General features: G+C 50.2%; 1 protein-coding gene and 1 long non-coding RNA gene across 2 annotated transcripts in view; one reads left to right on the plus strand and one right to left on the minus strand.

Moving 5' to 3' along the window:
- The window catches only part of LOC105942063 (uncharacterized), a 178454-nt gene that overhangs the window by 85347 nt on the left and 65973 nt on the right, over positions 1-27134 (minus strand). The window lies entirely within an intron of this gene.
- LOC101536346 (protein S100-A15A) lies at positions 23474-24305 on the plus strand. The gene is made up of 2 exons (XM_012928175.2): positions 23474-23640; positions 24123-24305. Exons 1-2 carry the CDS (start codon positions 23491-23493, stop codon positions 24297-24299), a joined length of 327 nt encoding a protein of 108 aa, XP_012783629.2. The 5' UTR covers positions 23474-23490; the 3' UTR covers positions 24300-24305.

The following is a 27134-nucleotide window of genomic DNA, read 5'->3' on the forward strand; positions in this document are numbered from 1 at the left end:
TAACATTGAAGTACATGCTGTAGTTCATCTGATGAGTTCTGTGTGATTTGTTTGTCCAGTCTGCCATTTATTCACATCTGGTAGATTGCTTCCTTTTATTGCTGTTACAATGATGCTTCAACATACTCTGCCATACAATTTTCAAGCATGTGTCAACAGATTCTCTAGGGAATACATCAGCTATGATACAGCGAGTGTGTATTTTAGGTTGTAGTTGATATTGTGAAACTTCTGTCTGAAAAGATCATGCAAATATTTATTGCTCAAAATGCTAAAATATTAAAGAATTTTTGCTAACCTTATGTCAGAATGACATACTTAAAACCTACATTTCTATTGTTGTTCTTCTATGGACTGCTTGTTTTAATTCCTTAAACATTTTATATTGCGTTTATCTATTATCTATCTGTGGTTAATATGTGGGAGTCTTTGGACATTTTTGTTACTACCCATCTGTCAGTTCTGTGTGTAACATTTTCTCCCATTATATCTGTGGCTTTTGTTTTCATTGGTGTCTTTTGATAAAATATGTATTACATGGTAATGTGAGGACATTTTTCTTGGATTAGGCTCTTTTTCTCCTTGCTTAAAGGTCTTCATGAGGGGGCCAGCATTGTAGTAAGTAGGATAGGCCTCTGCCTGCAGTACTGGCATCCTGGCTACTCCAGTTCTGATCTAGCTCCCTGCTAACATGCCTGGAAAAGCAGTGAAGGATGGCCCAAGTGCTTAGGCCCTTGCACTCATGTGCAAGACCTGGAAAAGGTTCCTGGCTTGTGGCTTCTGACTTGCCCAGCTCCAGCCATTGTAATCATTTGGGAAGTGAACCAACAGATGAAAGATCTCTCTCTTACTGTCTCTCCTTCTCATGCTGTAACTCTGCCTTTCAAGTAAAAAATGAGTCAATTAAAAAAAAAAACAAAACAAAATAAAGAGGACCTGGTGCGGTAGTCTAGTGGCTAAAGTCCTCGCCTTGCATGCTTGGGGTCCCATATCGGTCCTGGTTTGTATCCCAGCTGCTCCACTTCCCTTCTGGCTCCCTACTTGTGGCCTGGGAAAGCAGTTGAAGATGGGCCAAAGCCTTGGGCCCTGCACCTGCATGGAGACCTGGAAGAAGCTCCTGGCTCCTGGCTTTGGATCGGTTCGGCTCCAGCTGTTATGGCCACTTGGGGAGTAATCCAATGGATGGAAGATCTTTCTGTCTCTCCTGTTCTCTGTAAATCTGATTTTCCAATAAGAATAAATCTCTCTCTCTCTCTTTTTTTTTTTTAAGAAAAATCCACTAACCCAAGGACATAAAGGTTTTTATCTGGAGCCAATGTTGTGGTATCCCCTTGTGATGCTGGCATCCCGTATCAGAGCAACAGTTCCAGTTCCTGCCTCTCCACTTGCAATCCAACTCCCTGTTAATGCACCTGGGAAGACCCAAGTGCTTAGGTCCCTGCCATCCACGTAGAAGCGTCAGATTGGGTCCCTGGCACTGGTGTGACGCAGTCCAGCCTCAGATGTTGCAGCCATCTGGAGACTGAACTAACAGAAGATCTCTCTCATTCTCTCTCCTTCCCACTCTATAACTCTGCTTTTTCAAATACAATAAAAAAAGACATGAAAAGGAATGCTTTGTTTTTGTTTAAAAGTTATTGTTTTTAACATTGAAAGGTTTCACCCAGCTGGAATCTTCTTTTTGATTGCTGTGTGATGTAGAATGGAATCGAATTCCTTGGTTTGTGCATGTGGGTAGGAACCATGCTGGCGGCACCACGTCACTCCTCACTGACTCCCAGGGTGCCCTTCCTCCACCCTCTCCCAAAGATGTTTTCCACGCGTTCCTGGCTCCCGTGCTGGGATCTCTGCTCTGCTCCACTTCTCCACCTTCGTACCTTCACCCTGTCATCTTAGGAGTCACCCCTGCACAACGCACCTGCCATCTAGCAGAGCCAGGCTATCGTCTGTCCATCTTCTAGCGTATCTGGGCTTTTCCACACCTGTCTCTGAATCGGAACATTTTGTTAGGTGGAGATCTAGTTATGTGAAAATGTTGCTCTAAAACAAAATTTGTGTTCTATAGTTACTGCTATGTAGCGATACTCCCACTTTCTGTATAAACCTGTGCCTCCTGGACACTTCCTTTGCAGATGTGGGGTGGGGGGAGAGAGCAGGCCAGTGGAGTGGCTGGGAAGCCGAGCAGGGCTCTGCTCCCCACGGTGGCCAGCCCATGACTGGGGGAACAGAAGTTGAAGTGGCAACTCTTGGCCTGGAATGGCAAATGTGGTAAAAGATAAAGGGGCAGAGAGAACTGAGTGAGAGAGTTGGAGAGATTTGCTTTTGCATTGAAGTGGGGTGTTAGGAACAGGAAATGTCTCTGATGAATAACTGTGGGAGGATTTCTGCTTAGTGCCTTGGTTAAATCCCTGGGCAGGTTCTGTAGGAAAACCACAGTGTTCGCTGAGGTCAGGTGTGTGCCTCGCTGTGCCTCGCCTCCCCTCCCTTGACTGCAGCTTTCAGCAAAGCCAGCAAGTTGATGGGTGAGATGGAGGAAGAGGCCCAGTACTAATTGGATTAGCTCCTGCACCATGTAGCTCACCAATATTTGCTGACTGAGGGCTGCCATTGCCCGTCACCAGCAGCTCTTGGGTAGGTGCCAGGGACAAAGTCCTGAGTGAAGCAGCACGTAACGTAGGGGTTGTGGCAGAGTTTGGCCTGGAAAGCGGTGGGTGGCTTCTCCTTTTCCAGAACTATTACAGAACGCTCGGCAATAGCCTGTGACTGTCATGGTGGGCATGAGCTGCACACAGCCGTTGACCTCCTTGTTAACGTCCCTTCAGAGCCAGTGAAATTGGGAGGATGACCTTGAAGGAGGCTTGCTGTGCTTGGGACAAGGGCCCTGGGCACCTGTAACAGCTCTCTCTGAGGCCCTGGCCGTTGGCAGTTCTGCCAGGGCCTTGGGAGCTGGAACTTGGGTCCCAGTCAAACCCTTTCCAGAAGCCCAAAGGGCACCTCTCAGTGCTGTATCCAACCCCCGCCTTTGCTGGCCTCATGGGAGCTCCTCTCTCTCCCCCTCCCCAGGCTTTGATCTCTGACTAGGGTGAAGGCTCCTTGGGTCCTTCCTTCTGCATTCTCAAGGCCTCTGACCTAGAGGTCTGAACGAGAGAGAGAGAGAGAGAGAGAGAGAAAGAGAGAGAGAGACAGCACCAGAGGGTGAGAATCCCTTGGGGTGTGGAGTAGGGAGGATGAGATGCTGTGTAGCTTACTATAAAAGCAGGACCACAGCTCTGGCTCCTGAGGACCATGTAGGGTGAAGGAAGAAAGCTTGCTCTGGTCTACAGGGGAATTTGGCCTTGGGCAGGAAGACACAGCCTCTCCTGGAGGCAACAGACCCAGGGTATTATAATAGGGGCAAAGGATGAGCTCCCTCAGGAGTCAAGTTCAGATTGGGTGATGGGGGTAGAAAGAGGGGTGAGATGGCTTGAGCAAGTCTGGGCCAGGGCTGGACACGGGCATGGTGTGTGGAGGTGCACTCAGGGGTAAGAGGGTCATAGAACTTGTCCTGCATTGGCCAGTACTCATGTGCTTCATTAGCCGGACTGTGCCTGTGCAAGATGGGCAGCGCTAAGGTCCTGGGAGGAGAGCAGGGCTGTGCAGGGCGAGCTCCCCGATTGCCAGGGTGAGGAGGGGTTTCAAGAAACAGTTTGCTCTAGATAAATATATCTTGACAATAGGATGATGGGTTTTCTACCATTGTCTCTATCGTAATGATACACTTAAATAGAAGGATGATGGGCTTATGACTATTGATGAAGGACTGTTGTAATATAGAGGAAAACACTGGAGAGTAGGAGGAGTAGGGAGGATAGAGGGCAAAATCCATGAGCCTAAGGAAATCTATCATGAAAAATAAAAATTAAAAAAATTTGTAAAATAAGGTGTATTTAAAAAAAGGGCCCAGCATGGTAGCCTAGCAGCTCAAGTCCTTGCCTTGAATGCTCCGGAATCTGATATGGGTGCTGGTGCGTATCCTGGCTACTCCACTTCCTTTCTGGCTTCCTGCTTATGGCCTGAGAAAGCAGTCGAGGATGACCCAAAGCTTTGGGACCTAGTACCTGTGTGGGAGACCTGGAAGAAACTCCTGGCCCCTGGGTTTGTATCATCTCAGCTCCGGCTGTTGTGGCCACTTAGGGAGTGAATCAGTGAATGGAAGATCTTCCTCTCTGTCTCTCCTCCTGTCTGTATCACTTTCCGAATAAAACTTAAAAAAGAAAAGAAAAATGGATGGGTCTGGAAGGGGCTTGTCTGGAATCTGCCTTCCATGCTACAGAGCCAAGGAGTGGACAGAGCAGCCCCTGGCACCTTCCCATGCCTCCCTTGAGGTTCTGCATCCAGCTCTTCTGCAGGTGTGTCAGGTGTGTCAATCCATCACCCCGAAGTGTCAGCAGCTAGTAAGGGAGTGCTTAGCTTTAGGGATTTAGCTTAATCCTGTAGAAAACCACTTTGGTCTTACATGGGGCGGGCCTGGTGCTGCCTGCTGGTGCTGCTCCTGTGCGGAAGCAGGGGAGACCCCCTCCCCACAGGCATACCCTTCCTCAGGTTCTTCTTCAAGGTGCATGACCCTGCCTGTGGACTTGGGGAAGGTATTTCGGACTGACACCTGACTCCAGGGTAGCCAGGCAGAGGTAGAGGTGGGGTGGAGGGGTGCTCTGGGCATATGGGGCAGCAGAGACGGGTTAGGGGAGTCTAGGTGGCTTGTGATAGGGAAACTGGAAGCAGCTGGAGCATAGAGCAGGAGGAGGAGGGTAGGCTGTGGAAAGCAGGGTGCAGCAGGCAGATCCTTCAGGGCTTGGAATGGCAGGGGATTGAACTTCACCCGAACAGACTGCTTGTGGCCTGGGAAAGCAGTCAAGGCCAGCCCATAGCCTTGAGATGCTGCACCCATGTGGGAGACCCGGAGGAGGCTCCTGGCTTCAGACCGGCTCAGCTTCGGCCGTTGCGGCTAGTTGGGGAGTGAATCATCGGATGGAAGATATTTGTCTCTGTTTCTCTTCCTCTCTGTATATCTGACTTTCCAATAAAACAAATAAACAACAACAACAACAAAAGGAATGGGAAGTCTGTTCCACTGTGTGTGTAGTGGGTGGCCTGGGATGACCCACTGGCTATGGTTTGCTCTGCGTGTGGAGGTTTCAGCTCTTTAAGTCCTGTATCTGGGAAAACCGTTAGTCCCAGGCAAACCAGGATGAACTCGATTAAACAGATTTGTGTTTTGAAGAATCACTCTGAATAATGTGATTGTGTGATGGGATTGGCAAGGGAGAACAGGAGAGTGAGGCTGAGGAGTAATTGAGATCATCATGGTAATAATCTTACATCATCTTTACTGGAAGTTTGCTTTCTTCTAAAAACTTCATGTTTGTTGCATGATTTCCTCTTCGAAGCAAAGCTGTAAGCTGGACACAATTCTCATTTTCCTGAAGGAGGAAAGACTCCGAAGAGCTCAATAATTTTTCCCGGGTTAGACAGCTCTGGAGAGGTAGGGTAGGATCTGAACCAGGACATCTGGCCTCTGTGTCTGACGCCACACTGGACGGCTGAGATGGCGTCATGCCCGTGCGGTGGGAGACAAGATTGGTGAGAAGTGAGTCTGAAAGATGGGTACACTCAGCATCACGTGTCCTGCTCCCTCAGGCAGGGACGGGCACTCTGTGGCCCCTGCTGGCTCTGAAGTGGGGAGCTCAAGAGGAGCTGGAGCAATGGTGGGGTGTGTGTGTGTGTGTGTGTGTGTAGCACCAAATCCTCAGTTTTCCACTGTAGGAGGCTATCAACTATCATAAGAAACTGAGGGTGGGGAGGGAACCACCCATGAGATAGAGATCTTCTATTTAGAAATGTAATGTAGAGACACACAAGAAGAAATGGCCCTGAGGACTTACGGGTGAGGAGGGTGCAGGTGAGCAACGATGTTATCAGCTTGGAGAATAGTTTGACTTTCAAATCCTGTACACACATAGCTTGCTTTAAAAAAAAAAAATCTGTAGGAAACTGGGTGTGGCAAATAATGAGAGAAGGATTTGAAGGTGGAGACACAGTAATTACTTTAGGGTGGAGCAAGAGGGAGTGGAGTTGGGGAGGGAGGGGTGTGAGTGCATGCTGTCCTGGCCCGATGCCTGTGGCACAGGGCAAGCTGGGGTAGGGGTGAGAAGGAGCGAGCTGGGACCCTGGAGACAGGGCGATGCCTTGCTTTCCCTGTGTAGGGAGGCTGTGTGTTGGCGTCCACTGGGGCTTCTTAGGGGCAGGAGCTGGCTGGTAGAGCAGGAGGCAGTAGCTGCTATTTTTGTTTTATGGTGGAGATGGTGTTGGATGTGCTGTGCAACTGTCCGTCTCTGGTCTCTGCATGGCCCTGAGGATGAAGGCCTTCAGACCCCCGTTGTGGGAGGGCATGGAGGGATGGCGACTGTGAAGGAGCCTGGTGCGTTTCCTGGGTGGTGGGAGGAAGCTCTGGCAGCAGTGCAGGGATAGGAGCAGGCGGTTTGGCTCACACTGGCAGGTGCATGGACTGGTGCTCGAGCTCACTGTCAGGACCCTCCAGAACACTGCCTGGCGCATAGCATAGTGAGCTTCACAGACCAAGGCTTGTGTCTGCACAGACGGCAGCAGCGGACTCTCTAGTTAGACTGAACACCATGTTATTTTCTTCATATTCATTTCAAATTCACTGTGCTCCAGGAACCATTCCAGGTTCTGAGGAAATAGCAGTGAACAGAGACAAATCCTTGGAGCTGGGCGTGTTGGCGCAGGGGTTCAGTCGCTGCATCCGACACTAGCCTCCCACACCAGAGCTGTTCCCGCTTGCTCCACATCCCATTCAGGTTCCCACTCATTGCTGTTCCTGGCTCCTGGCTTCGGCCTGACACAGCCCTGGGTGTTGCGGGACATTTAGGGAAGATCTTTCTCATTGCTCTTTTTGTGGTCAAAGGAAAAGCAGTCTCTCTCTTTTTTTTCTCCCTTTTTTTCGGTAGTGATGGGGTGCTCTCACTTTCAAATAAACAAATCTTAAAAAAAACAGCTAACATGAAGAACTCTGACCACGCAGCGTTCTGCTTGGACGAAGTGCAAGCAGGGACCTGGCGCAGCCCACACATTGGTCAGTGGTCCAAGGGTTTCAAGGAATTAACTCACTTAATCCGCACAACACGGAGGAAGAGATTTTAGCACTCCTGACTGAAGATGATGAAACAGAGTGACAGAGGTTAGGCTACTCGCTCATATGCGCAGTAAAGACCAGACTGGCTGGCCGGGGGCTGGGTTTGTGCTGGGCGGGAGCTCTGACCTACAGAGCAGTTTGGTTCTCTTTTTCGTTGTGTTTGCCTCGCTCTGTCTGAAGGGCCAAGCTAACCCTCTGGGCTTTCGTCGAGGGAGGCTGACTGGACTGGCCGAGGGGAGAGCCCAGGGCCCAGGGGCGATTGGGACCTGCCTGAGGACAGTCCAGGCAGCTCAGTTTGGCCTAGGGCTGGGCCCTGGCCTCAGGGATGCTCTGGGGCCTTCGTTCCTCCTTCCCATGACGCAGTGGGTGGTAGACCTCCCATCAGGCTGTTCGGGTGCCCCTGGAATCTGAAATGGCAACGCTACCACCTGCCTCTGTAAGCCTGAATGCGCCCAGGAAGGGGGCATTTGGGGTTTCCCCAGTGCCTCCTGCAAGCCAATCTGAATCTATCTATAATGAGTAACCTAGGTCCTATGTTTTATTGTCACTTCTGGCATTGCTAGCTCTCACATGCCCTGTCCCTGGGTAGCAGGCGATTCTGTCCCTGTTGCTGCTTCTAACACAGAGGAGATGAGGTTCCACCTGGGCCAGTGCAAAGTTCAACATGAAAATGATTTTTTATTTATAATGAGAAAAGGATACACCAAATATCAAAAGTTGACAAATACTACAAGTATCACGCAAGCTAGAAAAACGACATTTGAATCAACTGAATGATTCAGTGATATCTTTGTTACTTTTCTTGGCTGAGTGATTTTTGATTCCTAGGACACTCATTTAGTCAAATCCTATTCTACAGGATTTTCCTCTGATAGTATTAATTGGATTCGTGTTTGATATTAATAGCTTGGAAAAGTTTTGCTTTGGGGACTGGTGTAGGGTTGTAGTAGGGAAAGCCACTAGCTGTGATTCCAGCAACCTCTGCTCCGCTTCCGATCCAGTTAGTGCGCCTGGGAAGGCTCAAACGCTTGGACTCCTGCATTCACTTGGGAGACTCTGGGAGTTAGAAGAATGCTGAATTTTGGTCTGTCCTTGACTGTTTTCTCAGACCACAAGCAGTATAGATGGGAAACAGAGCAGCTGGGAAAATAACTGGTACCCAAATGCGATCCTGGTGTATGCAAGGTGAAGACTTTAGCTATTAGGCTACTGCACTGGGCCCTATACATTGCTTTTGACAAAGAAATCACGCTTGCCCTTCACACACATGCATTTTTTAAAAATATTTATTCATTTTTTATTACAGCCAGATATACAGAGAGGAGGTGAGACAGAGAGGAAGATCTTCCGTCCGATGATTCACTCCCCAAGTGAGCCGCAACGGGCCGATGCGTGCCGATCCAATGCCGGGAACCTGGAACCTCTTCCACGTCTCCCACGCGGGTGCAGTGTCCCAATGCATTGGGCCGTCCTCAACTGCTTTCCCAGGCCACAAGCAGGGAGCTGGATGGGAAGTGGAGCTGCCGGGATTAGAACCGGTGCCCATATGGGATCCCGGGGCTTTCAAGGCGAGGACTTTAGCTGCTAGGCCATGCTGCCAGGCCCACACACATGCATTTTGACTTTTTCTCAACTGTTCTCGCAAAAGTAGATTGAATTTAGCAATGAATTTCTGTTGGAAAAATGTCACTCTTTTACATCACCTTTACAGAATAAATCTTTTTCAATCAAAAACATTTGAGACTACCTGTTTTTAAAGCTGTTTGCAGGAGTTTCAAATATTTTTTCTGCTTACCTTGGTCTAGCTATTGGTCTAGTCAGTGTATTTTAATTTGACTTACAGGTAAACGTGACTTTGCTGTGTGGAGGCTGTGTGACTTTCAATATATTCATGTAGTCTGAAAACCTTTCTAGAATGTGTAATGTTTGTCTTGTTGAACACAAGCTACGTGATCTATGGTGTCTGCTCCAGTTATCAATGTTTATTCCACTGAGCTCCAAGTTCACCCTTTATTGCTGCTCTAGAAACGGATCTGGGTCCTTTAAATAGTTTCCCTTTTGCCCACTGGCACAAAATATAATGTCATTTCAGGGGAGACACTACAAGAAGAAGGAGTTTCCTTCCTGATTCCCGTGTGCCTATTGGGCTAGTTGGTGCCGAGAGTTATTGTAGCACCAGTCTGTGCAGGGTACATGAGTTCTCCAGGGCGTGGCGTGGCAGCACACATGCCCTGCCCAGGGTCTGGTGTCGGTGGCATGCTCAGTTTCCCCAAGTCAGCTCCTGCAGCATGGACAGGCGCTTCGGGGTGGGTGGGCTCACTCTCTCATATAGGATTGGATACAGTTTTACACATGACGAAATGGGGACCAGATTGCACTGGTAGCAACTGCACAGCTGGTTAGGACCCAGTGCACCTGTCACCTACTGCGTGGTAGACTTTATCTGGTTCTGATTTGCTGCCCCACCTGGCCTGGCCTTCGTTTACCCCGTCTGCTCTAGATAGCTCATAGTACCATCTACTTAGCTCTACCCAGCATCACTGGGGTGAATCTCATTAGCATTCTTGAGCAGAACAGTCCCCTCCTATCCTGTTTTATCAGATGGGAGAGCTTTATAGAACGGGATAAGAGTTGTATCCTTGGTCACCCAGACCAAAATTCAGCATACTTCTAACTCGCAGACTGATGCCTGAGTCCGGCTTGCGCCATTCATCCTGTCTTCTGCCACTCCCTGGATGCACAGTGTGTCCCCCATGACAGGCTCCACCAAGCTTGGCCTGGATCAGGCTGGAACGAACCTTACTGTCTGTCCAAACATTCAGGCCTGCTTGAGGCGGTTGTCTCAGGCCAGGGTTTAGCTGTTCTCACCATTAGAGGGAGCCACACCGGGCTACACAATGGAGGAACTAATCCTCTACCCCTCTACACCCTGTGAGCTAGTGTAGCACCCAGCTGCTGCACTCTCCAGAGAGTCAGAAAACCCCAGACTTCCAAGAGAGGCAAGGAAGGCTGTGCCTTAGCTGTGGGAGGAAGCCATGTTCCAGGTGTCCCGTGTGCCACCTGAGGTGGGAAAGACAGTATAGGCAGCAAACTGTCACACCACTTTAGTTTTGCTTTTCTTTTTTTTTTTTAAATTAAAAAACACGATAGTGTAGTGGTTAAAGTCCTCGCCTTGAACGCGCTGGGATTCCATATGGTTGCCAGTTCTAATCCCGGCGGCCCTGCTTTCCATCCAGCTCCCTGCTTGTGGCCTGGGAAAGCAGTCGAGGACGGCCCAAAGCCCTGGGACCTGCACCTGCGTGGGAGACCCAGAAGAGCTCCTGGCTCCTGGCTCTGGATTGGCTCAGCTCCAGCTGTTGCGGCCTCTTGGGGAGTGAACCATTGGATGGAAGATCTTCTTCTCTCTCTCCTCCTCTGTATATCTGCCTTTCCAATAAAGATAAATAAATCTTAAAAAAATAAAAAAGTGTTTAATTTATTTGAAAGGCAGAGTGCAGAGATAGATAGAGAAAAAAAATCTGTCTGCCAATCCATCCCTCCAATAGCTGCAACTGCCAGGACTGGGCCAGGTTGGAGTCAAGAATCCAGAGCTACAACTGGGTCTCCTATAGGAGTGTCAGGGGCCCAGGTACTCGGGCTGTCTTCTGTTGCCTCCCCAGGTACATTAGCAGGGAGCTGGATTGGAAGTAAAGCAGCTGGTTCTCCGATAGGGGATGCTGGTGTCACAAGTAGTGGCTTAATTTACTGTACTATAATGTGGGCCGCACATTGCTACTTTCCTCTATACCAGCAGGATACCCATGGCAAGCACATGGGAGGAACTGCCAGAGTTCAGGGAAACTGAGACAAAATGATATGCCTATCTGGGCGCAGAAAACAAACAAGATGCTTGTGTAACTTTCTACAGCACCTGTTCCATGAGCTTTATGTATGCATATATGTATGTATTAGCCGTTAATTTCTAAGTGATCATTACAGAAGTGAGGGGATGAGGACTGCAGATCCATGTGGGCCTCTGGTAGGGATGGAGAGGGTCAGGGAGGGGAGAAGGGGTGTGAGAGAGATGTGTCTGTGGCGAGGGAGGGAGAGTATGCCTAGTGGTGGGGAATGGAACTGGTGCATTGATGCTGCCTCAAGGGCCTGGGAGGGGGGAGCAAGATCCTGGGTGTGTTACTTGAGTGATGATATAAGGTGACATATCCATCTGTGTTCAGAGGGGCTCGGTTTGTGCTCTATATGCAATTTGAGGCCTGTTGGTTGTCCATGTCTGTGAGTGTGCAGGCCGAGGTGCTCTCTACACAACTTGGCATGAAGCATTGTGCCACTTGCCTTTCTTTCCATCCTTTGAAGAGGCATTTGAGGACTTCTGTTTGATTGGAGTGTGTATATATATATACACACATATACACATATGTATATATATACATATATAAAGATTTATTCACTTTTATTGAAAAGACAGATTTACAAAGAGAAGAAGAAACAGAAAGATTTTCCCACTTCTGGTTCATTCCACAAAAGGCTGCACCGGCCAGAGCTGAGCCGATCTGATGTCAGGATCCAGTAAATTCTCCTGGGTCTCCCACATGGGTACAGGAACCAAAGGACTTGGACCATCCTTGACTGCTTTCCCAGATCATAAGCATGGAGCCAGAAGGGAAGTTGAGTGTGATTCATAGGGCCTGCATACCAGGTCATCTTACCTAGCTTTCTCCCAGCTTTCATGCCTGCTGGTGTGTGCAGTGGCTCTGTCAGAGAGATTCCTTGAATGCCTGCTAGGCATTCCCCAAACCTGGCTGTTGTGAGTACTGGTGGGTGCAGCAAACCAGTCCTGCCTGCCCTCAGACCCGGCAGTCATGTGACTGGCAGGGGTTGTGGTCCTCCATGAAAAAAAAATTTAAAAACATTTATTTATTTTTATTGGAAAGGCAGATATATGAAGAGAAGGGGGAGACAAAGAGCAGGGGAGACAGAGAGAAGGATCTTCTATTTACTGGTTCACTCCCCAAGTGGCCTCAACGGTTGGAGCTGAACCGATCTGAAGCCAGGAGCCAGGAGCTTCTTTCACGTCTCCTAAGTGGGTGCAGGGTCCCAAGGAGCTATTTGGGCTATTTTCAACTTAATTCTCAGGTCACAGCAGGGGGCTGAAAGGGAAGTGGAGCAGCTGGGACACAGAGCAGTGTCCATATGGGATCCCAGTGCGTGTAAGGTGAGAACTTTAGCCACTGGACTACTGTGCCGGGCCCCTCCATGAAATTTTTGAAGATAGCTTGCATCGGAGACACCTCCTGCCAATGCCTCTCCCCAGCGCTTTGCTTACATTACCACCTTCAATTTCTCACAACAGTCTAGGGAGTTTGTACTATTACTGCCACCCTTTTAACAGAGGAAGGCGTAAAGACACAGAGAAGAGTAGATGGGAGGCTGAACACAGGGAGCAGAGCTATTTCCAAGGAGCACAGTGAGGCTTCACCCAGTGTGTGTGTATGTTTGTGTGTGTGTGTGTGTGTGTGTGTGTGTGTGTGTACTGTGTGCACTCAGCCCATTTAGGGAGCCTTGACGGTCTTAGGGAGGCTACTGGGGGTCTCTGTGCACCCTGGAGCAGGAGTAGTGGTATAGGGGGAAGGTGGAGGGTCCCAGAGCTAGGCCCAAAGAGGGGAGGCATAAGAAGCAGCTGTGAGGAGTCCCCAGGTCCCCTCGCTCCAGTGGATATGATCAACGCACAAGAGCAGGTAAGGAAGAAACCCAGTGAGTTGGCTGCCAGGTCTTTGACCCCTGCCATTCCGCTGGGCACAGGGCATGGTCCTCCATGTGCACACTGGGAACCCCGTGGGGCACCGAGGTCAGACAGCAGGTCAGCGGCTTCCTGGGAGGCAGCATCCTGGCCCTGACTCAGCCCCTCCTCAGCTCTGTGGCTTTGACCAAGCTGACTCGGCGCTCAGAGCCTTGCTCCTTCAGCTGTGAGGGGAAGATCAAGTCGGCCTCTGGGTTTCTGTAGAAGACCTGGAAAGATGCTTGCAGTGGATGTGTATTCCTTTCGAAATGTGCAGGTGTTGTCTCAGCAGGAGTGTGGCTCTGGAGAACACAGAGCCCCCTATCTACTACCTTGAGCCTGGACTCCAGCAGGGCAGCCAGGACGGAGTGTCCCAGGCCGTACTGGTATCAGACCTGAGTCACTCCACCATGCACATGTCTGTGCACACAGAGTCCATTTTTTTAAGATTTATTTTTATTACACTGTCAGATATACAGAGAGGAGGAAAGACAGAGAGGAAGATCTTCCGTCCGATGATTCACTCCCCAAGTGAGCTGCAGCGGGCTGGTGCGTGCCGATCCAATGCCGGGAACCAGGAACTTCTTCCGGGTCTCCCACACGAGTGCAGTGTCCCAATGCATTGGGCCGTCCCCGACTGCCTTCCCAGGCCATAAGCAGGGAGCTGGATGGGAAGTGGAGCTGCCGGGATTAGAACCTGTACCCATATGGGATCCCGGCGCATTCAAGGCGAGGACTTTAGCCGCTAGGCCACGCTGCCGGGCCCAGAGTCCATTTTGGACAGTGGACTCCTGTGGGAAGGCCTTGGACTGACCAAAAACAGCTTAGGTTCTGGCTCAGTAGGATGTGAGTTTCCAATTCTGTCTTTGCTGTTTACTAGGGCTGTACACTCTGAGGGCATACTATCTGGCTAAATTCTCTGTGAATTGGGAAAAATGAGATGGACCATACAGCACTTATTGGAGTTTAAATGAAACGGAACATTTGGAGCTCTTGGCCCACCACCTGGCATGTGGCAACCTGTCCTTGATGGTAGCTGCTGTTATATTATGGGCAATGAGTGCCAGTTGGTCAAATGACTCAGGGAATACCCAGTCAGTGACTCTGAGTCCACCTGCAACCCTCCCTACCCGCCATGGTCTGTGCCCTGGGGTACAGCTGTCCTCTCACCCTCCCAGCTGTCACCACCTGCCATTAGCCCCTCTGGATCAGGAAGGTAAGGCGACTCTCCATGGGCCTGGGGCTGGCAGGTGCCCTGAGTCACAGGGCAGCATCTTGGGGTGTGTCTCCACCCCAGACAGCATGGGGTTGGGGCCTGGGAACAGCCCCAGGCTCCCAGCCCTGGCTCCCTCATGCACCTAGGCAACATAAAAGGGATTGCTCTTCTCATATGCACATTCCTCTTTTGGCCTCCACTGCTGTGCCTCTCACTCAGAGACGGGTGAGTCCCCAGCTGCTACCTTGCTTCTCTGACTTAGGACCTAGCCTGCTCTGCCCCTGGACTGAGGGTTGGTCATGGCTCAGTCTCTCACTGTGCAACCCCGGAAGAGTCACTGCTTGCCTCCTTCTAGCCTTCAGTGGCCTCTTCGGGGCCTCAAGGGACTTGGCCAGATACTCTGCATCCTTTCTGCCCTGTCTTTTGATGGCTCAGTGACACCCAGGGGGCTTTGCAGAAGAACCACTGGGGAGAACGTGTGTCCAGTCACAGAGGCCAGAGCTGAATCCCATGCTTTCAGAGCTGCCTCTGCCATCCCCCCATTTTACTCCTGCTTACTATGTAGTGTGTGGTGTCCCTAGGCTTCTGGACTGGGGTCTCTTCAAGACTCAGAGGTATAGGAGGCTCATAGACAGCACTGCAAGTTTGTGCTATTCCCTGGGTCCAAGTACCTGGGACTCCCACTATATCCAGAGCTGAAGAAAGTGGGGTGCCATTCACCAGCACTGAAAGCTGCAAAAGCTTGTGTCCTTTGGGCTCCAGTTTCATCCCATGACCTTGCCTCGACCCCCCACAAGGCTCTGGGGACCTCTTATATTTGAGCTAATGGTGAGTGGAGGTTCTGGGGGCTGAAAGTGCAGGCACACAAACATGCAGGGATTAACAGGCTCCTTTGGTACTTTGTTAGGGGAATGGTGAGCAAACCCGAGTCCAGAGGTCTGGGAGAACACAAGGCGTAAGGTGGGCCATGGCTGTCATCCTTGGCAGGTGGTTGGTTGCTGGTTGGTCAGCAAGGTCTCACCCATGGATCACAGCCTGGGTCCTTTCTATTGGAGCAGATGAGGCTCGGAGAACATGAGGGGTCACTGTGACTTTCTGCTTGGTGCTATTTTGATGGGATGGTCTCATGATATCTACACTCACAGAGCTCTGGACAGCTGCCTGTCTTTCCCTCTAAGTTTGCCAGATGCTACCCCACTTCCTTCCCCACTTCCGTTCTTCCCAGTGACCACAACCTATCATAAGCTGTGCATTCCCAGGCCTGTCCATATCCTCCTCTGAAGTCTACCTGGGTTCCACACCATGGATCCCAGAGCCAGATAACCATTTTCCCTTCCTGTAGCTTTTTGGGAAACAAAGATGGCAAACGAAACTGAAGTGGAGAGGATGTTGTTGGACTTGCTCGGCCTCTACCACAAGTACAGCTTCAAATCAGGTGCCGTGGACCAGGTCAGCTTGTCAAAGATGATGCAGGAGAACTTCCCCTGCGTCCTGTCGGCCTGTGTGAGTTGGGACATGCTCCAGGCCGGCTGGACGTGGGGCAGGAGTGAGCAGCACCATGGCTCTGAGGTGTCTGGGATTCCCACTCTCAGAGAGGTGTCAGCAAGTGTGGGCTGCTCAGCTGCTTGCACTGTCCCTGGCCTCCTGCACAGCCCGCTCCCCAGGGAGTGGTGGATGAAGTTCAGAATGGGGGTTAGCAGACCCAGCCGCCTGCACGGCCCTGCTGTCACAAGTACTCCCACTCCTGTGGACTGAGCCCTAGCCATTCAGCTATGAACTGAGAACCATGGCACCTGTTTCCCAGGGTTGTTATGGGATGATGTGAAATGGAAGAGGGATACAGATGCTCATGGTTGCTGTCAGATGGCTGCTGCCGATGGTGATCTGTGGGTCAGGGAAGGGTCTGTGACTTAGCCTCTCTTCCGTCTGTAACAGGGATTTGTCCCGTTAGGCTCTTCGTTTTGAGCTGCTCCTCCTGGCAGCTTCTCTTGAAGTACTCCTGGGAGCAGAAGTAATACAATTAGAAATCATAATGTCAAGGGAAGAACTGTGACCAGTGTTGCATGACCATGGTTGGAGAGGGAGGCAACATGCAACTGAGAAAATAAGACAGAAACAAGACAAAGACTATGAAAATGGGCAGCCAGAGGGAAGCTCCCTTCGCTGAGGAAGGAGGTTGACCTAGAAGGTTTGCTGCCTCAATCTTATATTGAATTGCTTTGTGAATCAAATGACAGGATTTGATGTGGCACAAACATGGATAGCTATGTCCCATATTCATGCTAACCAATCAGTGCTTGACAATCAGGAAGCAACAATGTTATCCCAGTATAGAAGGCAGTACATGCTGTCTCAAGGACATCTTAAAACACACAGTCCTGTGGTCTTGGACCACTGCCCAGCTGCGAATCCTCACCCACAGGCCTTGACCTTGGTTTGGGACTTCTGCCCACTCACAGACTGCAGAGTTTGCCTGTAGAGTTTGACCTCGGTCTCCAGCACTAGTAGTTTGTGAACTCCAGATTCTAGACACTGTCTGTCTTGCTCTTCTGTGTCAAGTCTCATTGTTATTTTTTACAAACTGCCTGTGGCAGAAAATGAGGAGGCCCTAAAATTCTAAGGTGTCTGTTTTTCACTGACGGTCCTATCTGATGTCATCATTCATTGGGCTCATTGGCTCACATAAATTCAACAGGTAAGACTGAGTGAGAGCCAAAGGGAGTGGGGCTCGGGGCTGGAGGTGATGATGACGAGTGGGTCTGGGATTCAGATGAGAGTTCAAGGGGCAGCAGGCCAGGAGGCAGGGCTCAGGCACAACTCAAGGCTTCTGGATCTCTTGTGTACGCTCTCGCCAGAGCCAGAGACCACCAATGGCAAGTGCAGTGTCAGAGCCTCCACCTCAGTCTGCCACAGCCACCTCCACCCTCACGGCTACCTTGTCCCCTTCGGCCTCTGCCATCCCCTCCTTCCTCTCCTAGTCCAAGCCTACGTTATAATCTCATTTTCTTTTGTTTGAAATTTTTTCTCTGTAGGAACAGAAGAGTGCAGACTGCTTATAGTTCTTTCAGAAGGAGGACATGGATCCCAGCCGGGACGTCGGTTTCCCTGAGTTTCTCTCTGGTGTTGCTGCTATTGCTGTAGATGCACACAATCCGTCCCGTGGCCAGAAACCCTCTACTGAGGGTCAGAAAGGACTCAGCCGCTCCAAGCCCAAAGCTGTCCTTGGAGGCCAATAAACTGTTGTTCTCATTGCTCTGGTTGTTGGTGATACTTCCCTTTCCCCTTGGCTATGCATGTTGGCCACACAGAGGAGTCTTGATTATCCCTTGGTTGTCTTTAATTCTGTTCTACACACACACACACACACACACACACACACACACACACACACACACACACACACACACACACGTGTTTGCCTTCATCTAGTATAGAGTGGTTAGTATTTCCATTCTCCTCCTTACCAGTGTAAAGAGTTTGAATAATTTATTTCTGGTTTCAAGACTCTCTTTCAGCTTGTTTGCTATTATTTTTCTGTTCATCAAAAAGCTTTATTTTATTTGTTTGACAGTAGCAGTTACAAAGAAAGAGAGGGAAAGACAGAGGAAAGAAAAAGAGTTCACTCATCCACTGGTTCATGCCCCAAATGGTTGCAACGGCCACGGCTGGGCCAGGCTAAAGCTAGAAGCTTCTGGGTCTCCCATACGGGAGAAGAGGTCCAAGTACCTGGAGCATCCTTCATCACTCTCCCAAGTGTATTAACTAGAAGCTGGATTGGAAGTAGAGCACTGGGATTCAAACCGGTGCCCATACATGATGCTGGTATTGTAGGTGGTAGCTCAACTCACTATGCCACAATGCCAGCTCCTTGCTTTTATTTTTATCAGCTTTCCTAATAAGAAAAATGAAATCAATAAGAAATTTTAAAAAATCAAAAGCAAGTACTGTGGGAAAAATGGAAAATTTACCCTACAAGAAAGATCCGAAATGCAAGTAGAATGATACAAGCAAGCAACTGACCAAATACTTGTGCAAACCAACAATAATACTCTCTAATTAGGAAAAAATAAAAAGAACTCTACATACTCCGAACACTTTTTAAAGTGCCAAAGAATAAATTTTTATTAAAAACCTTTACATGGAAAAAAATGAATCTAAAAAGGCAACACCTTAATTAGAAATGTAGAAATTTACTATTAAATTGAGGATAGTGGGAAATAAATCATGCTCTTTGTGAAAAAAGCATTACTGTGTCCAGTGATACTGAAGCAAAAGAAAGGAGATTGCTGCAGCTTCAACGGTGTTGTCAGAACCCTTGAGCAATGGAACAACAATGAGATATTATCTTTCACCTAGCTGGGTATCTGCTTCCCAGGGCTGGACATTTGGGTTAGTGATTGAGACAACTGCGGCCTCCTCATTGGAGGATTGGGTTTGCCTCCACTTTCCCGCCATTGCAGGTGGTGGGAGGCAGCAGTGATGGCTCAAGAGCCTGGGTCCCTTCCACCTGCGTGGGCAACCTGATCATGAGACTGGCGCCTGGTTTGGCTCTGCCTTAGCCTTGGCTGTTGCAGGCATTTGTCGACCGAATCAGAGGGTAGTAGTTTTCTGTCTCTCAAATAAATATAAAAGAATAAAAATTGTGTACTTTCTGTAATCAGTCCATTCCCTGGGCAAGAACACCTATGAGATTGTGTCAAACACTCATAGGGGCCACGTGTGAGGATACTGTCTTAGAATGCTACTCTGGATGTTTAGCAGACACTGCGTGCTCATGTTTTTCTTCTCATTGTCCCCTTTGCCCCCCTTCCTTGCCTAGAAAGTTGAGTCCACTCCCTTAAGGACTCTGAGAGTCCCAGCAGAGAAGATTAAAGCAATGTGAGTCCCACGAGATCAAAGGCAGGCAGGAGTGGGTGGAGTGAGGCCACAGTGAATTCAGGACCAGGGACAGCACGACTCTGCCATGGGCCAGTCACTGGAGTCTCGTGACACTGGGTTTCTAGAATCTCCTACTGGCTTTCCTGTGAGAGCATAGGTTTCTCCATGAGTCTTTCTCCTTAATATGAGCACACTGCATAGTAACTATCAACCACTTCCCCCCTTTAAACATTTATTTATTTTTATTGGAAAGGTAGATTTACAGAGAGAAGGAGAGACAGAATTGTCCATCTGCTGGTTCACTCCTAAAATGTTCACAGTGGCTGGAACTCAGCCCATCCAAAACCAGGAGCCAGGAGCCAGGAGCCAGGAGCCAGGAGCTAGGAGCCAAGAGCTTTATCCGTGCCTCCCATGCATTTTCAGGATCCCAAGGCTTTGGGCCATACTCAGCTGCTTTCCCAGGCCACAAGCAGGGAGCTAAATGGGAGGTGGAACAGCTGGGATACAAACCAGTGTCCATATAAGATCCTGACACTTTCAGTGGGAGGATTAGCCAATTGAGCCATTGCACTGCCCCTTCTCCCCTTTTCAAGATTTATACCAACTGCTCTTAAGTTAGTTTCTGCTCTAGTGTGTTATAGAACCAAAGCCCACTTCTGATTAATATTGTTTCCTTGAGGCCTTGTTCTGGAGTGACTTTCTTGATAACATGATATAAGTCCCCACCCTATATTAGTGATTAGTTGAAAAATAAGCTAATATGGATAGCATTTTCTCAGTCTGGAGTTCTGGGCTATGGCTGTGCTGGCTTCCTTCTCGCTTTATATCAGTCCTCCTCTGCTCCGTAGGTCCTCCTGTGAGTGTGTGGACGCCAGTTATCCCTGCATGATACCCTCGCACCATTGCTTGAGCAATGGACACGAGTACAGGATGCATTGCAAATGTGAGCCAGTCTCAGGACTATCAGACACATTCCCTTGGGAGGAGATTTCTTGTTCCGTAAGAGAAGGATGAGCAGTCAGGTTGTGAACTAGCCCCTTGATATGGGATATCCTTAGTGCAAGTGGCAGCCTAACCTGGGTTTCTACTGGTAGCAGACTAGCCTAAACTGAGTCTCTAGCAGTAACAAACTAATAAGACCAATTCTGATCCATGGTAATACATGATCACTGTATATTCCTCAAGATTCAGACTGGCAGTGATGGAGCTTGGCAGAGTTGGTTTGTGGCGTGACATAAAGCAAAATGGGCCACTGCAGCACAGGTATAGAAGGGGCCATCCCTGGAATGGCACAGTATCCTGGTTTGGACCGAAGATGGGGAGAGGAGAAGGGCAGATAGACTTCGGACAAATCATTCCTCAACTGTTTTTCCAAGGGTGGAGAGATCACATTTGTTAATTGGTTAGTTAATTTGGCTATAGATATTGCAATGGTGGACATTTGCTTTCATGTTGCTTTGGACATCTGTTTAACTCATTCCTTGGGATATATTTCCAGGGAAATGGATGCAGGAAAGGCATGCAAAAAATTTCTCTGTGACACTGCCCAATGATCTTGTTTTTAAGAAATTAAGTCTTATTTCTGGCTTAGAAACATAACAGCACAATGAGGGGCCCCTGGTTTGCTGAGGAAATCATTATGATGGATGGGTGAAGCAACCGGAAAGGGTGTTGACTCAAGAATCCACCTGTTGTTTGCTGGGCAACTTTGCAGAGGTGCGGGAGTAGCCTCTGGTTCAGTTATCTGTCCTTTGCTGCCCTCTTCTGGCAGATGCTCTCATCGACTTGTGGAATTCATTAATTGCAGGACAGACAAGGATGTTCTCAGGTCCCTGTCAGGACAGCTGTGTGGGGTGAGATGAGAGAGGTGGAAAGGGCCCTGTGAGAGAGAAGGTTTGAGGTAGGGGAGGGACCTGTTACTCAGGATCCCAGGGTAGCTGCAAGGAGGCCACTTCTCTAGTTCCGGTCTTGCTCAGTAGGGTCAGTTGAACAGAGCTGATTCTATTGCATTTGTCTTCCACCCATCACCCAAGTTATCCAAAAGTCCTCCATGGGCCTTTTCCTGTGCACAGGATAACGCTGCAGATGCAGCTTAGTGCACAGGGCTATGTTGCCTCACTAGCCATGCTGCTGCTGACTGCCCAAGGCACGCACTGTGAGCTCCATCTCCCGAGCAGGCTCTGGCTCTTCCCCAACCCCAAGTCTGCCCCTGCAGCTTCCTTGTTCTGGAGCACCTGCCGTCACTCCTCCATGTAGTTCTTAACTTCCCCTGCATTCCTAACTCAACTATTGCCTCCCTAGCAAAGTCTTCCTCTACTCTCCAGGTCGAAGGTGTTCCCTCCTGGGGGGCCTGGATTGCCCTATTCATGCCACTTGGCTGTATTCATGGTGCCTGGGGACAATGGGAGACTCATCCCCACCCAGTGAGGTGGCCTGAAATCTTACTCATATTGCCTCTCAGAGGGTCTGGCACCCTATGGCTACTCGAGAAATACATGTTGAACGCATGATTGTGTTCCGAGGCCGTGAAGTCTGGGGGTTCACTAATTGTAGGAGGACAGGCAAGGAAGATGTATTTAAGTGTGTATCTGACCCCACCCTCCCCTGGAGCCCAGATTGTGAGTTCTGAGGAGAGAGACAGGTATGGAGGACTTTGTGATTTCTGGATGCTTCTGACCTGGCCCCCAGGGGAGGTGGGTCCTTGAAGCTGGCTGAGTTGATCTTAGTAAGCGTCGTGATGTCATCTCAGGAATGCAGTCAAAGTTCCTTCGATGGTGTGGCTGTGAAGAGTCACAGCACTGGCCGCCACAGCTGGACACAGGAGGAGCGGCAGGTGTGAGGCTTGCTGGCGGGTTCCCTGCTGAAGCTGCTGCTTTCTGTCCTGACGCTGGAGACGCACCGGGGACTGTGGATTCGGAACATCTCTGCCTCGATAGCAGCAGGTCAGAGCTTTGTGCAAGAGGATTCTGGAGGCATGTGGGCTGGATTCTAGAGAGCAGGTATGTAGCTCACCTGTTGAGGAGAGTGGGTGTAGTATGGGTGAGTGTCATAAGAGCACAACTGTGGCCCCAAAGGGGTTTAGCGCCCTAAACTTAAAGCCTGACTTTGACCTGATTCTCCTAAGACATGGGACTCAGTCCAGTGGGTCAGTTGTGTGACCTTGGAGGATGACTTCACCTCTCTGGGGTTCATTTCCCTTTGACTTCCAGGAAATGGGGCTCATGTTGCCTACCTCCTAAGATCATAGGGAAGATGAAATGGAATAAAGGGTATTTGGCTTCCTGCCGGGGGTCAGGTCAGCTCCATCACCGGTGGGCACAGCAGTTGTCACTCTCTCATCTCCCAGAACCCAGGGAGGATAACCAAGCAGACAGGACCACCATGCCCCCTGAGAACAGAGGCCTTGCTGTGGCAGGAAGTGGGGGGTGGCAAGTCACAGGCATCAGAGCTTCTGGGAAGCCCACGGGGTTGTAGGGCTGGAGCAGTGCTAGGGGCACGTCTGTTCCTTCTGGAGAGGTCTGCTCAGCAAGGGGTGGTAGGAAGTCAAGGCAGGGATCCCTGTGTTGTCTGTCGCATCAGCTGAGGAAGAACATGCAGCCCACAACAGGGAGAGCAGGTGGAGGGTTCTGGGTAGTACAGTGACTTCAGCCTTCTGCTTGTGGTAGCATCAGTCTGATTCTGCTTTTGCAAGGACTGAAACGTATTCCCTTGGGGGAATAACACAAAGATTGCCATGCCTCGAAGAGTCTGTTAAAAATTTAGATTTATTTGAAAGGCAAACACACACACACACACACACATATACACTAAGGGGGAGAAAGAGAGATCTTCCACCTGCTGATTTACTCTCTAAATTTCCTGTAACAGCTAGGGCTGCACGAAGCCAAAGCCAGGTGCTGGGGACCCAATCTGCATCTCTCACGGGGCTGGCAGGACCCAGGGAGCTGATCCATCACTTGCTGCCTGCCAGAATGTATGTTAGCAGAAGGTTGGAATCAGAGGTGGAGCCGGGGCTCAAACCCAGGCACTCTGACATGGAATCAGAGTGTTTGAACGCTGCCCCAACACCCAGCTGGAGTCTTCACCTTCTCCGCCCTGTTGACTTCAGTCCTCTCCTTACCCAAGGAGGAGTGAGGGGGGATGGTGGGCAGATGGACTCAGCTCCTGTGCCCAGAAAGCCCTGCCATTGTGCAGTGACAGAGCCATGACTTGAAGCTCTATGGCATGAAGATTCTGGGTTAAGTTTGTAAGGGGGTCACACAGAGCACAGGGAGGGCCTGGCAGAAGGAGCAGGAGGGCAGAAGTTTCTTGGGTGAGTGTCCTTCCTGCTGTGGCATAGCCCAGATGAGGTGTTATTTCTTCTCCCAGATTCTCCATCCCTGCACCCCCAGATCTGCCCCCGACCCCAGCCCAGGCTGGGACCCAGCTGCCATGCCTGACACCCCCATGGAGGAATCCCTCTTCCAGATCATCCACTGCTACCACCAGTATGCAGCTCGGGAGGGCGACGTGGAGACCTTGTCCCTAGAGGAGCTGAAGGACCTGCTCATGGACAACGTGCCTCGCTTCATGGAGGCCTTGGTGCGCAGGGTCTGGGCTGCAGTGGGGACCAAGAGGGTTAGGGCTCCGGGTGGAGGCTGGGGTTGGGATTGGACATGAGTGTGAGGGTGTTGGGTAGAGGAGCGGGGGCTGTGGGGCTCTCTGGTGGAGGCAAGGAGAGGGAAAAAAATGGGAACAGATGCAGGAAGCAGCACCTGTCCCAGCCCAGGTGTATTTCCTGCCCTCCCTTTCTCCTGAAACTCCCTCCCTGGCTCCGTTGGAATCCTTGTGTCTCTGGCCTAACCCACACCTGTTTGTTCTTCTGTCCTCCCTGCCTCCTGGCCCCTTCCACCCGAGACGTACTCACACACCTCAACCTGTGCATACAGTGTGTGGTGTCTTAGTTGTGGACCATGTGCCTGAGCTGCGGTTTCCTGTGCGTTCCTTCCAAGTAGGGCTGTGCTGGAGGCCCTGTTGGTGGGCTGCCTGCCTGGCCCATGACTGACGCTCTGCCCCTTTTGCAGGGCCGGAAGGAGCCCTACTACATCGCGGAGCTGTTCCGGGCTGCAGACAAGAACAAAGACGACCAGATCTGCTTTGAGGAGTTCCTGTATGTCTTGGGCAAGCTGGTGAAGGACTACCACCTGCAGTACCACCGGCAGCTGTGTGCCCACCACTGTGCCCAGCACAACCTCTATTAGAAGGAGGGAAGGCGGCTCCTGGACTTGTGGCCAGGGTACCTTGTGGCCATCGTGACCTGCCTCTAGAGTACATGGGACCCGGAAACAGAGAACCCTGCAGTGTGTGTCTTTGCTTGAGTGTGTCTATCCATGTACGTGTCTGTGGAAGGGACAGCTGTGGGAAAGAAAATAATGCAATTTCATAAATATTTCTGGGTATCAAGCAGCTCATGGTTTTGGGTTACGCCTAAGAATTCAGACAGGGAAGGTTTGGTATCCCAACCCGGGGAAACGATTTTGGGTGGGAAGTCCCTGACAGCAGGGATACAGTCCTCGGTTCCAGGAATGGGAGGCACAGGCCCTGCCTTAGGTTTTCAGTCTAGGAAGCCTCCCAGTGGTTGCTGCATCCTCACTCATCCTGACACCTAATAGGCTGGGAGCCACAGCGACAGGGAGGAGCTGGATGTGGGCCTAGGCTCCATTTCCAGACGTGCCCCTATTCTGGAGGAGAGTGCAAGCAAAGCTGCTCCCCAAGATGGGTGAGCTTGGCTGGGCAGGGCTGGCATGGGAAGGGCCTGTATTTCAGCAGAGGGAACCAGGGGCAGTGGAAAGTTTGCTGTCCATGGAAAGAAGAGAATGAAATCAGTTTGATGGATGGGCCGGGACTAGGGTCTGGATGTTCTTAAAAGCTGAGTGTTAGAATTTTAAAAATGAAATTTTAAATAAACTTTAAAATTTTATTAAAAAACTAACTTTAAAAGAAATGAACTTCAGAAATTTAAAAATGACATGAAATCCTGCATGGCTGTTCCAGCAGTGTGTGTGTGTGTGTGTGTGTTTGTGTGAGTATGTGTGCATACATGTGTACATATGCTTGTGTGCCCTACTTTGTTCTCAGATGCAAATAGGGCTGCTCATGAGCCAGAGCAGAGGCTGGAGACCCGCTGGGAGGCCCAGGCTCTGGTAGGGCAGGGGTCGTGAGGACTGTGGTTGCATGCAGGGATGGCGAGCAGGGAGCAGACTCAGGAGAGAGGGTGTCGATAGAGGCAGGACGGGTGCAACACCAGGCTGGAGCTTCAGGTCTTGAAGACTAGGGTATGATGGTGCTGGTAGCTGGCTGGCCACGCAGGTGCTAGGGCGGGGATCCAGCCTGCCAGGGGAGATGGTGTGCTGAGCTCTGAGTCAGAGACCGAGACAGGGTGAAGCTGACCATCCAGCTTGGCGGAGAGATGGACACTGACAGACACCTGTCCCTGGAAAGAGTGTTGAGTGGAACCTGGGAGCTGACCAACCAGGGAGTGCTTCCTGGAGGAGAGAAGGGCTGGGTCTGCTCTTCATTAATAAAGTACGGTGATGGATGCCAATGCCACTTCTGACTCAGAGCGGCTCATGACTTGCCCATCCTGTAGTGCCTGGCCCTCCCTCTCCATCCCTGTGGGAGCCCAGCCATCCAACATGCACCTGTTCTCAGGCACTGCCAGAGCCCACCTTGGCAGGCCGTGTTTTGGGAGCACGGGTGTGGGAACCACTGTCTGATGTTTTGTGTTAGAACTGATGAGCTATGAAAGAATGACACAATCGTGCCCATTGGTCACTGTAGGAAGACTCTCCGAGCCTGTTGGAGGAACAAACACAGGGAATTGGGCTCCCCTGCCTGGATCCATGCTTTCCCCACTGGGCTTCCCAGTCACATCTAGAGGCCCCTCTTTCTCTAGGTCCCCGGGGAGGAGCATTTCTGTAGGTCTCCCCTGAGGACTGTTGGGATGCACAGGCCCTAAGGACGGATCCGGGGTGCCCAGGTTGAGTCCGCCTTGTCTTGCTTCAGCCCCTTCTTGTGGGATTTCTCCACCAGTCTTGCTACCCTGTCCTCATTTCCTCAGCCTTGGGGATGGGTCAGCTCACCTCTGTTGGGACACTCAGTCCCTTCCTGTAAGCTTGCCTATGTTCTGTTCCCCCTCGTGTTGCCCAATGTCCGTCAGGCTGATTGCTACCTTTGCTCTGATGTGCTTCTCCACCTGTGCTGGGGCCCCCCAAGGCTCTGTCCAGGCGGGGGCTCTTGGGGATGATGTTTCCTGGTCTCACATGATGCTGGAAGGAAGATATCACTCATGATGCTCCGTGGTCTTCCTCGCTGGAGAAGGCCCTGGGGTGACTCCCTGTGCCTCAGTCTCCCTACATGTCATACAGGGATAATTGTACCTGTGGTGATTGTTTTGCAAGGCGCTGGGAGTATTGGAGTAGTCAGTGGCTGCACAGACACTCCCAAAATGTGATGCATGGCTTTGGGGTCAGGTGCTGTTCCAGTGGGCAGTGCCTGCTGAATGAGAGATGAAGGAAGGGCTGGGAGTCGGATTAAAACCAGTCCTATTTCAGAAACAATTCCATTTTCCTGACTAGAGGATGATTCACTTCTTGTCAAGGAAGTTAGACTGCATTTGATTGATGAGTTTTTGCCCTGCCTTCTTAAAAAATGACTTCATGTGCCTGGAAGTGATGAAGGGAATTTCTGAACTAGATGAGGAAAAGGCTAAAAGTTCAAGTTTGCATTCATTGATTCACTCAGAAGATACTAATTGAGCACCTATTAGGTGCCAGGCCCTAGGGTGTGAACACAATCCCATGTTTTCTAAAGAGGCTCTTTTGAAGAAAAGGTGATAAAAAGATACGTCACAATACAAATGTTATTCAAACACTCTTGGGAAATGCCCTTTACGGAAAGCTGCATGGATTTCAAAATCATTGTCCATCAAAAATGGTTCACATAAAGATAACCACCTATCCAAAAAAGATTTGGTTGAAGGCTCAAAGAAATGTAATGCATGAGTTTGGGGTCTGGCATGGTGGCCTAGCGGCTAA

Source organism: Ochotona princeps, chromosome 2 (genome assembly GCF_030435755.1).
Source record: "Ochotona princeps isolate mOchPri1 chromosome 2, mOchPri1.hap1, whole genome shotgun sequence".
NCBI lineage: Eukaryota > Metazoa > Chordata > Mammalia > Lagomorpha > Ochotonidae > Ochotona > Ochotona princeps.